This window comes from Cebus imitator, unplaced genomic scaffold (assembly GCF_001604975.1).
Source record: "Cebus imitator isolate Cc_AM_T3 unplaced genomic scaffold, Cebus_imitator-1.0 Scaffold621, whole genome shotgun sequence".
NCBI lineage: Eukaryota > Metazoa > Chordata > Mammalia > Primates > Cebidae > Cebus > Cebus imitator.
Window position 1 is genome coordinate 187,567 of NW_016107936.1, and position 12,692 is coordinate 200,258.

Consider the following 12,692-nt stretch of genomic DNA (forward strand, 5'->3'; position numbering starts at 1 on the left):
CAGTGGTTGCCGTGAGCCGATATCAAGCCACTGCACTCCAGCCTGGGTGACAGAGTGAGGCTCCGTCTCAAAATGAAAATAAATAAATAAAAGAAATAACTCCTCAATGACTAGACAACCACAGAGGATCTACTGCACACAAGTTAGAAATCGCAAGTCCGGCTTGACAGCGGTGACATAAAGATGTCACTCAGGAACACAGCTGAGGTGGTGAACTCAGTGACAGTAGAAATGGACTTACTGAAACAGTAGAATTTATAGGCTAAAAGTTGCTTCATGATGTAGAAAGCATAGACCAGAATAAACTCCATTGTCGACATATGAGGTTTTCTATGGGATGCATTCTGCTGGTATATGGTGGGGGCGGGAAGGCATATGACAGGCAGAAGAATGGAAACAAAGTGATCCCAGGAACATGACCCGGGAGGGTTTCCATCCCTGTTTCTATCACTGTTCAGCAGAAGACAGTAAGTTGCCAAGAGCATCCATACCCCATGTGTTTACTGAGGCCTTGCACATTCATGATTTGGGGTATAAATACTCCTTTTTCTTTCTTCCAACAATGACTTCCTTTAGAGAAGCCTGGGGGATTGTGACACTGCATTTTCTTTTCTTTTCTTTTTTTTTTTTTTTTTTTTTTTTTTTTTTTTTTTTTTTTTTTTTTTTTTGTTTTTGAGATGGGAGTCTCACTCTGTCTCCCAGGCTGGAGTGCAGTGGCACGACCTCAGCTCACTGCAGCCCCACCTCCTGGGTTCAAATGATTCTCCTGCCTCAGCCCCCCAAAGTGCTGGGATTACAGGTGTGAGCCACCACACCCAGCCGGGACACTGCAATTTCAATATCACACATTCTTTATGTAAGTGATTGAATATTTTGAGTACTTCTTTCTCTCCTTGTATTTGCACTTCTTCCCCCCACACCTGGTCAACACCTCCCTCCTAAGGCAACTGTCACAGCGGTTTCCTACCACGTAATAGGAATAGGTTTGTGCCAAAAAGCAGAATTGCCTATAAAATTTGGGTATCAACAAAAAGTTTGCAAAAAGCACCAGGTAAGGGCTCCCCGCTGCAATCCAGTTTCTCTGTCCTCAACCCCACAATCATCCATACACAGAAAAGGCAACAGCCCCTTGGGAATACAGGCAGCAGAGCTCTGTGGAAGGGAAGGGACCAGAACTTGGGCGAGGCATCCTGGCAACGCCCCTGAGAGGAGACAGAACGCTGGGGACACAGGCTCCTGGGTGTGCAAAAGGAAACACTAGAGAGCCCGCCGGCCCGCATGAAGGAGGCTGTGGATGGATGGGGACATTGGTTGCTGCTAGTTATCTTTGCAGAAGGGAGTACCCCACCCCCAAACCTCAAGAACAGAAAGCGAGAGGTAACCTGAGGATGTTTTCTGCAGCCTGGGGGTAGATGAGCCTGAGAACAAATGAAACGAGGGGGGAAAGGTATGATGATGATTCCTCTATAGCTGACTTTCATCTGCACACATTGGCTCAGCTATTGGTGAGGAAAGCAGCCCAAACTGCTAAATCCATTTACACCAGAGTGCAAACTGCTGGAATAACTTCACAGAGTAGGTGTTAAAGCTGGCTTCAGTCATCCCCCAAGACGGATGCATTGGCTATGGAGAGAAATCTTTTTGTGTCTTAAAGATGTCTATATTGTTGCTGTAATGCCTGAACAGATTGAAAATAAAGAGGAATGTGGTCCAAATCACTGCTCAGCATCAAAATGTTTGAAGGCCACCAAACCAATGTGTCTTAAACATAAACACGGTTGAATCATCAGAGGATCCTGTTAAGATGGAAGCTGTGATTTAATGCCTCTGCCCAAGTTTCTGCATTTTTCTTTTCTTTTTTGAGACAGGGTCTCTGTTGCCCAGGCTGGAGTATGATCATATTTCACCACAACCCTCAAATTCTTGAGCTCAGGCGATCCTCCCACCTCAGCCTCCTGCGTAGCTGGGACTATAGGTGTGAATCACCACGACCTGCTATGTATTTTATTTTCTGTAGAGATGGGGGTCTCACTCTGTTGCCCAGGCTGGTCTCAAACTTCTAGCCTCAAGTGCTCCTCCTGCCTCCCCATTTTTTGCACTTCCGACAAGCTCCTGGTGACACTGACGTTGTTGGCGTCAGGACCTGCGCGGAGGGGCAAGTAGCGACACAACAGAGCTCCCCAGGCACCAGAGAGAGGCTCTTAGTGACAGGTGGGGACAATCTTTTCACTGAGGGCAGGGATGGATGGCGTAATGTTGATGGGGAAGGTTTGTAAGGGACTCAGGAGGGTCAGATCTGGGGACTCTGACAGGGAGAGAAAGCCAGCCCAAGAGTGTATTTACCTTGTTTTGTGATTCTGTGGAAGACTCAGGCAGCAGGCCCACGGTGATAAAATGTGGAGTGATTCTAGAGCTCAGTCAGGCCAGTTGGAGCTCTGCACTTCACCCCAATATTTTCACGGGAACCCCCCAGCCTGCTCTTATCGGGATAGGCAGGAGGCTGGAAAAGAAACAGTGCCCAGTAGGGGAAACGTTAGGTCAAGATGCCAAGCAACTGTCGTACATCTTTTTTTGTTGTTAAAACTTCACGCTCTCGGCCGGGTGCAGTGGCTCTCGCCTGTAATCCCAGCACTTTGGGAGGCCGAGGTGGGCAGATCACGAGGTCAGGAGTTCGAGACCAGCCTGGCCAACATAGTGAAACCCTGTCTCTACTAAAAATACAAAAATTAGCTAGGTGTGGTGGTGGGTGCCTGTAATTCCAGCTACTCGGGGGCTGAGACAGGGGAATAACTTGAATCCGGGAGGTGGAGGTTGGGGTGAGTCAAGATCGTGCCACTGCACTCCAGCCCGGGTGACAGAGCAAGATTCTGTCTCAAAAAAAAAAAAAGAAAAAAAAAAAAAAAAACCTTCAAGCTCTACCACAACAGCGTTCTCCTGATGATCACGAGTTATGTTCGTGAATGGCGTTCCCAGGCATCTTCTCCCATGGCCTCTCTCCCACCAACAATTCATACTCATCCTCCCATCCATAAAGGCATAGAACCGTCCAGATACTTTTCATTATTTTTATTGTTTGACAAGCATTTACAACGTTCCATTCATAGACCTAAAAACATAAAAATAGACCTTCTTTCAGCTTATAAAAGAAATATATAAGAACTTTTGACATAGACACGTCATGACCTTATGTACAAGAGACAATGGCACCCTCTCCAAGCACCAGACTTCCGAGTGTTTTAAGATGGATGTGTTGCACTGGGACCAGTAAATGCGACGATTAGAAGCCTCTGCTTCCGTTTTCCATCTGGACGCAATCCAACCGGAGATGATATGGAAAAATGCAGTGATACAAAGGGTATAGAAACCATTCTAAAGCTTTTTAAGAAAACCAGAAGATATAGCAAAAATTTAATAGAATAAAACTTTCAAAAGATCAAGCTCAAAGCCCTGGAAACCCGAAAGGCGGGGGGAATACGGGGTGGGAAAGCGGGAAAAGCAGGCAGAGGCACAAGAGCGTGATGTTCTGAACTCTCTATTGTCTGGAAATATAAAGTCATAACTGATTTTTATAAAATATAACTCCTAAAGCTACTATAAAATTCAGGTTTTTAAAGTACCTACTGATGTGTCAAACACCAAATAGATATTTTCCCCAAAAAGAAAGTTTTCATAGTATTTAAACCCTTCTTAGGAAGTGGACATTGTGACATGGGAAAAGAAAAAGCTATAAACCTTAAAAAAAAAAAATCGAAAGTGCTATAACTTGTTTTTCTTCTTGGTATTTGGATATGTGTTTAGACCGTTAACGTTTTGAGCGTGTTTACCCTGTTTTGTTGGCAAGAAGAATGTGTTCAACACAAGAGATGTTTTTAAAGAGGTTTTCTGTTAAAAGGTTTGGTTATGGACTGTCAGGGAAGGGGAAGGTAATCTATGGATGAAGATGCAATTTTGATGGAAAAAACCAATGATCACCACGGCAACCCCATGAGAAGGAGGCTCCCCTCCCTGCCATGTGCAACAGACACACACACTGCCCACTTGGGTGTCATGTTTAATCCAACCAAACTCCCGTCTCAAATATAGATTCAAACACTAAAAAAAAAAAAAAAAAAAATCTGCTTCTTGGAAAAAAAAAAAAAGTGTATCCTTAGCATGAGCTTGTGGGCCTTTCATATATAAATATAAATCCACCACGCCTCACTCTCTCTGTAAAAGGTTATATCCTCATTTTTTAGGCTCAGGGTTACACTAACACTGTAAAATTCTCATCTATTTGTGCCCCTGTATCTCAGGTAAAATACAAAAAATAGTGTTTCTTTTCTTTCTCTCAAGTGATAAATTTGGATCTCTTTCCAAAGAGTTTGGCATCTCTATAATTCTATGCAAAACTAGAGCTTCCGAACATGGACATACAGTGAGACCAGCCATAGACCAAAACAGGAAGGAAAAAAAAAAGGCTCATTGAAACATGAATCGCCACCCTCTCCTCACACATTCTTAAAATACACAGAGATTCTCAGACATGGAAGAGGGAAGGGTACAGTCAGAACACTGCGAGCTGTACACGTTTCGTTTCATTTTGTGTTTGAAAGTGGTTTCCCCGACTAGGAGACCGATTTCAGATAGAAGGATCGTGTGTGTGCTACTATCTCTTAAATTAATCTGTCATACATATGTCAACTCCTGGGGGTGATTGCTTTCCAGCGCTATGGAATCTTTTTTCTTTTAATTGTTCAGGCCCTGATTCATTGAGAATAAATAAAAGCCCTTGGTAACTATACAGAAGATAGGATTCAAGCTTATCTGGGATTCTGAGCAATTCCTTCCGATGTTGTTGTTGAAAATGACGAAGTTGGGTGGCTACATGGCTTCAGGACCAACCAAGTCAGCTGCCAAAACTGTGTGTGCAAGAGCGCGACCTAAGGGGACATTCTTGTTGACGGTACGGGAGGGTGGGCAGAGTTAGGGCAGGGAGTATCTACACATATTCTCTACGGGGCAGGGCACACAGTCAGATCTCAGTGTTGAGTTTCCGGGAGGGGGCAAAGTCTTCGCGCCTAACCCAAATGACTTCCTCACTTGCACTTTCCAGACCTCCATTGATCCCTGACAGGGCAGCTTGCTTCTTGAGCTGTGCCATGCGGGACGCGTGACTATCCAGGGTTTTCCGGCCTCTTTCCCGCTGACTGATGGAGGCGGCCTGAAGCCGCTCCTGCAGGTCTCTGTCCACTGAGGCGCCCTTCACGGACTCACAGAACTCATCATCGTCACTGAGGATGTCTGTCTCCTTGATGTCATCTTGCTCCTCATACTGAGCAAGATCAAACTGCTCCTCTACCCATCGGTCAGTGTCCCCGCCACCGGGGGGCTGCTGGGACTCTTTCTCCGGGCTGCTTGTGGAGACGGCATCAGAATCAATGGTAAACCTGTTTCGAGCCAGCCGCCGCCTCCTCCTCCCAAGAGACTTGCTTGGGGCAGACACTGCACACACACACAAAAATATAAAAATAAAACCCCCACATGCTTTACATAAGATGAAAATCCAGAAAGCAAAGGACAGGAGAAAATGAAAACCTCAACGGTATGCACTGAATGCCTTGATGTCTTTCGGGGCTTAAGGTCTAGATATCACCGGTGTGTCTTGGAGTGTTTACCTTGTCGAGGTGTCTGGACTTAGAAGATGTCCCAGCAACTGACGGAGGGGCAACAGGGAACCGGGGCACACAGGAGAGGTTGAAGGTTATGGGCAAAGGGGAACCCAACTCCCTCTGAAATAATCTGCTGTTCTAACCTGTGCACCTAAGAGATGAGTAACACGGACTGCAGCTGCTCTAGAGACAGACCACTGATTTGGGGATTAGTGTCCTCAGCGCCAGTCATGTCCCATGACCCAATGCTATGAAGATCTCCCCGGGGTGTCCCAGGGTTGTTTAGCTGGAATAGGTCTTTAGTAAGGCTGGGGGTGCATCAATGGTTTTGCTGTCTTTGTAGAAAATGCCCGTATGCATCAGGGAAGCAGAGGCACTGGTCCAAGTTACTTGTTTTCTGGGAACTTGAACGTAACATTTCTTGGGATCTGCAGTTAGATTAAGGGCACCACATCCCCTTAGAGAGCCTGAGAAAAAGACTGGCTCTCAAAGACACGGAGTCTTCAGTTACGTCCCTGTCTTCTTTCTGACAAAGTCCCACAGGAGCTGGGAGGCTAAGCAGATGTGAGCCTCAGTCTCCTCCCATTGCATTCTGCATTCTGTGTATCACTCATTCTTCTACAGAGCAATTAACTTATCTGTGCCTCAGTGGAATGAGAAATAAAACACCAATGACACCCAAGCAGTTGGATCAACAAAGTGCTGTATAAAGTGATGACTAGTTAAGAAGAATTCATTCTTTCACCTACTGCCCTCTAGGAAGCCAGAAGTAAAAATAAGTGAACAAAAGACACCATCCAATCAAGCCAACAGACAGTCCCACCACATGCATACACAAGAGACTGCTCACAGGGAGGGCTGCTGCTTCTCCCTTGAGAGTGAAGCAGTTATTACGTTAGACACAAAAAGGTGAAATGCAACACAGGCTTTCCAGGGGAAGGGCAGAGTCTAAATGCCAACTGGGAGCTGCTTTCCTGAAACCTAAGCCCCCAGAAATCGTCCAATTGCTTCAGTGTCGCCAGAAGATGCCTCATCTGCATTACCGCCAGATGCAGCCTTGTCTTCACACTCAGCAGGCACAAGGTTAGAGAGCTCAATGAGGGGCTGAATTGGCTCCCATTGCAGCTATCCTCTGCCTCGGACCCGGGTGTGTCTATCACTATCCCTGAGTGTTCTGCCATCTTAAAATGTGGAATAAATGGACACCACTCTTGTTTGAGGATGGGAATAAAAGCTATTTCCAGACAAAATGGAAAAAAGAAATAGAAAAGAGGAAAAAACACCACCTACTTCTATTAAGAGACAAAAATTCTTGTTCACTTTTATCTCAGCACCAGCGAAACACAGCATCTCTCTCTGCAATCACTACATTAGAACGACCCCAACTCAAAGCTACTGGAAATATTTGTTAATGGCTTCATGCTGAAGTATCTAGGGGTCAAGTGTGTTAATGCCTACATCTTTGAAATGTGTCAAAGATGAGGTGATGGATGACAGATGGATTCTAATAGATGAGTGATAAAGAGAATACAGAAAAATCTTATAGAATATAGGTGGTAGGTATGAATTCTTTCAGAAATTCCGTAAGTTTGAAAATTTTCATAAGAAAATAGAACAACGAAAAAACTTTTCATTGGGTTACTGGCAGCCGGAGAGTACTATAGGTTGAGTGTGGGAGCAGAGTGTTTAGCTTTACTGTCCTAGCCAAACAGAACAGAGGGTGAAATCAACCACCTGAGTTTTCAAGACAAAGCAGAATGAAGCATGAGGATCTGTCCTTAGTATGCTTAAGAACCCGGCTACCATTACTGGGTTCTTCTCAGTCTTTTAGGGATGCAATCTTTGACTATTTCCAGTGCTCCCTATAAAAGCTGACCAGCTACTGCTGTGCTGATCTGCTCAGGCACCATTTTAAAATCCTCTAATAAGAAGATTCTGAGAATAGCGAGGTGCCTCCAAAGCAAAGTGATAGACGTTCTTCAGCCAAAAATGAGCCATCAGGCAGAAAAATCTTTCAATCATCGAGATCCAACAGGCTGTGACATCAAAGCTTTCTCTCAGTAATCATGATGATGGATGATGGTGTCAAATTGTAGGCTGGTTTTGTTTTCTTTCCAAATGGATCTCAGCAGGAAAACTTCTGAGTGACAGACTAACCATGCTTAGCTTCAAAGTCAATGCAGCTCTGAAGTTTGGTTCATTGATTAACAACTGAGACAGGTGAGTTCCCTGAGGTTGAGATACATATTCCCAAATCTGTTTAAACATTTCCCTGGCAAGCAAGAGGGGCGCATAAGACAAATCCAAGATAAAAATCTCTAAAATGAGTTAGAAAGGATCAATAAACTATTCTTCCATGGGGCTCCCACGAAAACTGCAGATATGGACATACGCAAGACTCTTAGGATACCTTGGAAAACCTCACAAAGTGCTGGGTGTTCATTGCACTAAGTTTTCAATAAATATTTATCAATTGTTTAGAGGGGAGGTTCACAATAACTAGTCCCCTAACATTAAATTTAAGGTGCTGAAACAATGTAATATCCCATGTCAAGCCAGGTAGGTTTTGTCTATGAAAACCTTCAAGCATTCTCACTTCTGTCCCTGCCTTGTCAACAGGTAGAATCGTCATGGGGACAAAGGCCAGAAACCTTCTGGCAAGTGCAAAGGGGGTCTCTGTTAATGAAATCCTCCCTGCAAAAATTCTGGGCTTAAGAAAGGAGTGATAAAAATGTTAGTATCTTGATGTCATTAAGTCCCTAAGTATACTGAAAACAGCTTTCTTCCTACATAAATTTTGCTGCCATTTACAGGTGGTAGTATTCATTTCACTCCTTCACTGCTCCACTGAGATGGATTAAGTCCTCCAGAGTATTTAATTGCAATCATTTAAACTCTAGATTCTTTTTTTCCAAGAATAGCTCAAGGCTTCCCTAAATTCACATGGTGACTAAAAGTTGCAGGCACAAGGCAAGGAAAAAAACTGGAAGTGTCATGTGGGCTCCAAACCTAGAATCCTGACTGCCGAGAGCAGCCATTGCTGGGCTGCCAGACCGTGGAGCCACCCTGTTCTCAGAACAGAGGGCTGTGACCCTGCTGATCTGTGACACACGGCTTTCTGCTAGACAAAGCTGGCTGTCATGCAAAGCAGCAACTCTCATTCTGCAAGCAGGCTGAGACAGCCTTTCCCGAAAGAGGATGTGTCAGCTTCCCAGCTTGGCGAATGAGAGAGGAGCTCACCAGCCAGAAGGAGGAGGGAGGCAAAGGGAAGGCTGGAGGGAGGGCGAGAGGAGACACAGGGCGGATCCCCAGGAGCCACCAGGAAGGAGGCAAGGGCAAGGAACCTCACACCAGGGAAGAACCACCCTCCTATGTCAGCCCCCACCCGGCCACACCTCACCCCCACTCAACAAGGAGGTCAAGCTCACTGGATTCTACAGCGGAGTGGGGGTAACGGGGATCTTGAACGTCTGAATCCCCACAGTACCTGCCCTGCTCATGGCCGGCCTGGCCCCCTTCAGTGCACACAATCTTTTGCCTCCAAAAGGGACATATTGCTGGGATGAGGGCAGGCTCTCGGTTTTGAGGAGCTGTCTTCTGTGCTTATCACGCAGGACTGAATGCACAGCCTTCAGGAAATCCTTTCGGCTCTCTGGGGAGCTAGGAAAAGAAGATTTGCACACGTTAGAGAACCAGGGCTTAACACATGGGGAACGTCTAAGGTTATCAGGGGCAACCAAACAAATATCTCTCAGGGCCAAAGGCTAAAGACTGAGGCCATGACTCCAATTTCTGTGCTGAGTGGCGATTTCACAGCCAGGGATAAACAGCACATAACTCCTTTCCCTTCATGCTTTGGGATCCATCTTCTGCTGCTGATGCGGGGCAGAGCAGCCCATTAATGAACAGACCTATGGACTGGGGGAGTTTGTACCAAGAAGCTGCCAAATTCTGCTCCTGGCGCTTAAGGCAGAGCTTTTCATTGTAAAATGTTTTTGAGGGCAAATGAACCACAAGATTTGTGTGGCTCTGCAGAGCACCCAAAGGCTGACATCTCAACGTTCCCAATGTCTTCTAGAGCTCAGCTCTCTCCTGTTCAGTATCAACGGCTCCCATGACACATTTCAACATGTAAATATTAAGACTGTGTGGTTTTTTTTTTTTTTTCTTTTTTTGAGACGGAGTCTCACTTGGTCGCCAGGCTGGAGTGCAGTGGCACAATCTAAGCTCACGGCAACCTCTACCTCCCAGGTTCAAGCAATTCTCCTGTCTCAGCCTCCTGAGGAGCTGGGACTACGGGCATGCACCACCACACCAAGTTAATTTTTGTATTTTTAGTAGAGATGGGGTTTCACCATGTTGGCCAGGATGGTCTCGATCTCTTGACCTACCAAAGTGCTGGGATTACAGGTGTGAACCACCGTGCCTGGTCCAAGGCTATGTTGTTAAGAACTATGGGCCCAGGAGGGTAGATCACGAGGTCAAGAGATCAAGACCATCCTGGTCAACATAGTGAAACCCTGTCTCTACTAAAAATACAAAAATTAGCCAGGCGTGGTGGTGCATGCCTGTAGTCCCAGTTACTTGGGAGGCTGAGGCAGAAGAATCGCTTGAACTAGGGAGGCAGAAGTTGCAGTGAGCTGAGATCACACCACTGCACTCCAGCCTGGGTGACAGAGCAAGACTCCGTCTCAAAACAAATGCTTCCTAGGTGAGTTATTTTTCTTGTTTTATTCCCAATATTTTTACCCAGGTAAGTTGCACCTGGTATTCCTTATTAACAATAAATATGGCATCCGTGTAGGCAAGCTTACTAAACCCTGTAAATGTTACCAACAGCATCACAAAGGGATGAGCCAAAATAGATGGCAACGGTGGTGCTCAGACCCCACGTGGTTATACAAAAAACATCTCACCTGTAGTCCTGACAGCTTCCCGGGGATCTGCCCCTTGTTGACCTCTGTCACCCAACACAGAGAAGTGATATAGCAAAAATAAAACATGGGTTTTGACGTTAAACCCATCATTCATTTTCTTTTCTTTTTTTTGAGACAGTCTCGCTCTGTCACCCAGGCTGGAATGCAATGGCGTGATCTCAACTCACTGCAACCTCCACCTCCCACGTTCAAGTGATTCTCCTGCCTCAGCCTCCCAAGTAGCTGGGATTACAGGTGCCTGCCACCATGCCTGGCTAATTTTTGTATTTTTAGCAGAGATGGAGTTTCACCATGTTGGTCAGGCTGGTCTCAAACTCCTGACCTCAAGTGGTCCGCTTCCCTCTGCTTCCCAAAGTGCTGGGATTACAGATGTGAGCTACCACACCCAGTCCCAGTATTCATTTTCTATAAGGCCTTAGGCAAAGTACCATCTCTGAGCCTTGCTTCCCCATTTGTAACCTGGAGTAATAATAGTATTAAGTTGGTGCAAAAAATAATTGCAGTTCTTGCCACTAAAAGTAATGGCACTTTTAGTCACTTTAAATGGTAAAAACCACAGTTTCTTTTTGCACCAACCTAATACCTTGGTCTGACTAAATGAAACAATGAATGGAAGGTGCTTAGCATATTTCACACTTGGTATATGTACCTTCTTACTACACTAGCATGATAAAATATTGCTAACAATCATATAGTATTGATTCTATTGTCTTTTATAGGTAATCCATAGTATATGAGTACTCACTGTGTGGGGTACTGGGTAATTATTGAGTAAATCGCTGAGTGTCTATGATTAAATTAAAGGAAGATTAAATATAGGGCACACTTAAAGCCAAAAACATTAAATGTCATCTGTTGGGGTCATTCATCTCATAGTTTTAGAAAAATAAAAGCATACATTGTATATGGGAGAAGATCTCAAATTCTCATGGGAGGAGGGAGAGGAGAAGAGAAGAGAGGGAAGAAAGAGGGCAGCGGGGTAGAAGAAAAACCACAAGAAATAAGTAGAACCCCACGTCACGAGCCCAGCTTCCCCTCAAGACGTGCAGGTGATCAACACAGGCTGTTCTCAAAACGAGCAGGAATCCCGATAACACCTTCCCACGCTGTCACCTCCTCCCAGCTGACTCTCCATTTACTGTATCTCAGCAGTGTTACAGTACAATGTACCAAACATCAAAACATGATGAGACCGCCACCTCGTTCCCATCTGCAGAATGTAAACACGGCCTCGACCTCACAGGCGCAGCTCACCTGCAGCACAAGTGGAAGACCCTCTCTGGCCTCCCTTCAGACTCGGATTTCACATGGACGATTTCACACACGGCATTTGCCTCTGCATCTAAAGAAGTGAAAGCAACAATGAATCAGGGTACGTTTCAGATGGGTTTATTTGCAAGGTCAGAAAAGCATTTTCCAGCTGTGACAGAGGATTCATAATGCAGAACTGTACAAGATCGAAGATATTTTCCCACTATCCCACGATCTAAAGAGATGAAGCAACTGAAAAGCTTAATGGATGCTAAGAAGAGAACGCTTGGAGACTTTCCAGTTGCTAAAATCTTCTAGATGGTCTAAAAGGACAATCAGTCAATCATATTGACTACACTCACCCTTTCAGCCATGCAGTCTGTTTAACTGAACTGTGCATTTCAATTAAATGATTAGTTGTTTTGGCAACAGTTGGACTAAATGGAGTCAAACCCTTCTATGCGGATTTCATCAGGCCAGGGATGACAGGTGAGCCCTTGCTGTCTGTCAAGGGAGCCTTCCCCCAGTGGCTGGGCCGAAAGCCCTGGAGACCTAGTGGTATTTCTCGTCCCTAGCCTTCCCCTGGGGTCTACTTTGAACACAGCAGAAATGCCAAGAAGGTAAGGAACAATTTTAAAATAGTTTTGAAGCTCTGCAGTGCCTATAATAGTGCAGTACTTTAAGTCAGGAATAAAGTGTTTGTGAAAGGAACAATTACCTGCAGACATCCAGGCTACACATTGTGAAGTCTCACTTTTATCCCGTGGTTTAGAACCCTGGTCACAAACCCTCAACTGTGGTTGCATGATTTAACCTTAACCAGAATCTATCGGCAAAAAATTTTACAAACTTTCCC

The 12,692-nt window shown here is 45.2% G+C and overlaps 1 protein-coding gene across 2 annotated transcripts in view; it reads right to left on the minus strand.

Annotated features, from left to right (window-relative positions):
* Positions 1 to 3,052: 3,052 nt before the first annotated feature.
* The window catches only part of TIAM1 (TIAM Rac1 associated GEF 1), a 240,106-nt gene continuing 230,466 nt past the window's right edge, over positions 3,053 to 12,692 (minus strand). For both annotated transcript variants that reach the window (XM_037734462.1, XM_037734461.1), the window contains 3 exons: positions 11,840 to 11,927; positions 9,136 to 9,308; positions 3,053 to 5,481 (listed from right to left, as the gene is read on the minus strand). In XM_037734462.1, the coding sequence (XP_037590390.1) occupies positions 5,012 to 5,481; positions 9,136 to 9,308; positions 11,840 to 11,927 (731 nt within the window). In that variant the 3' untranslated portion in view covers positions 3,053 to 5,011. The remainder of the gene's footprint in view (positions 5,482 to 9,135; positions 9,309 to 11,839; positions 11,928 to 12,692) is intronic.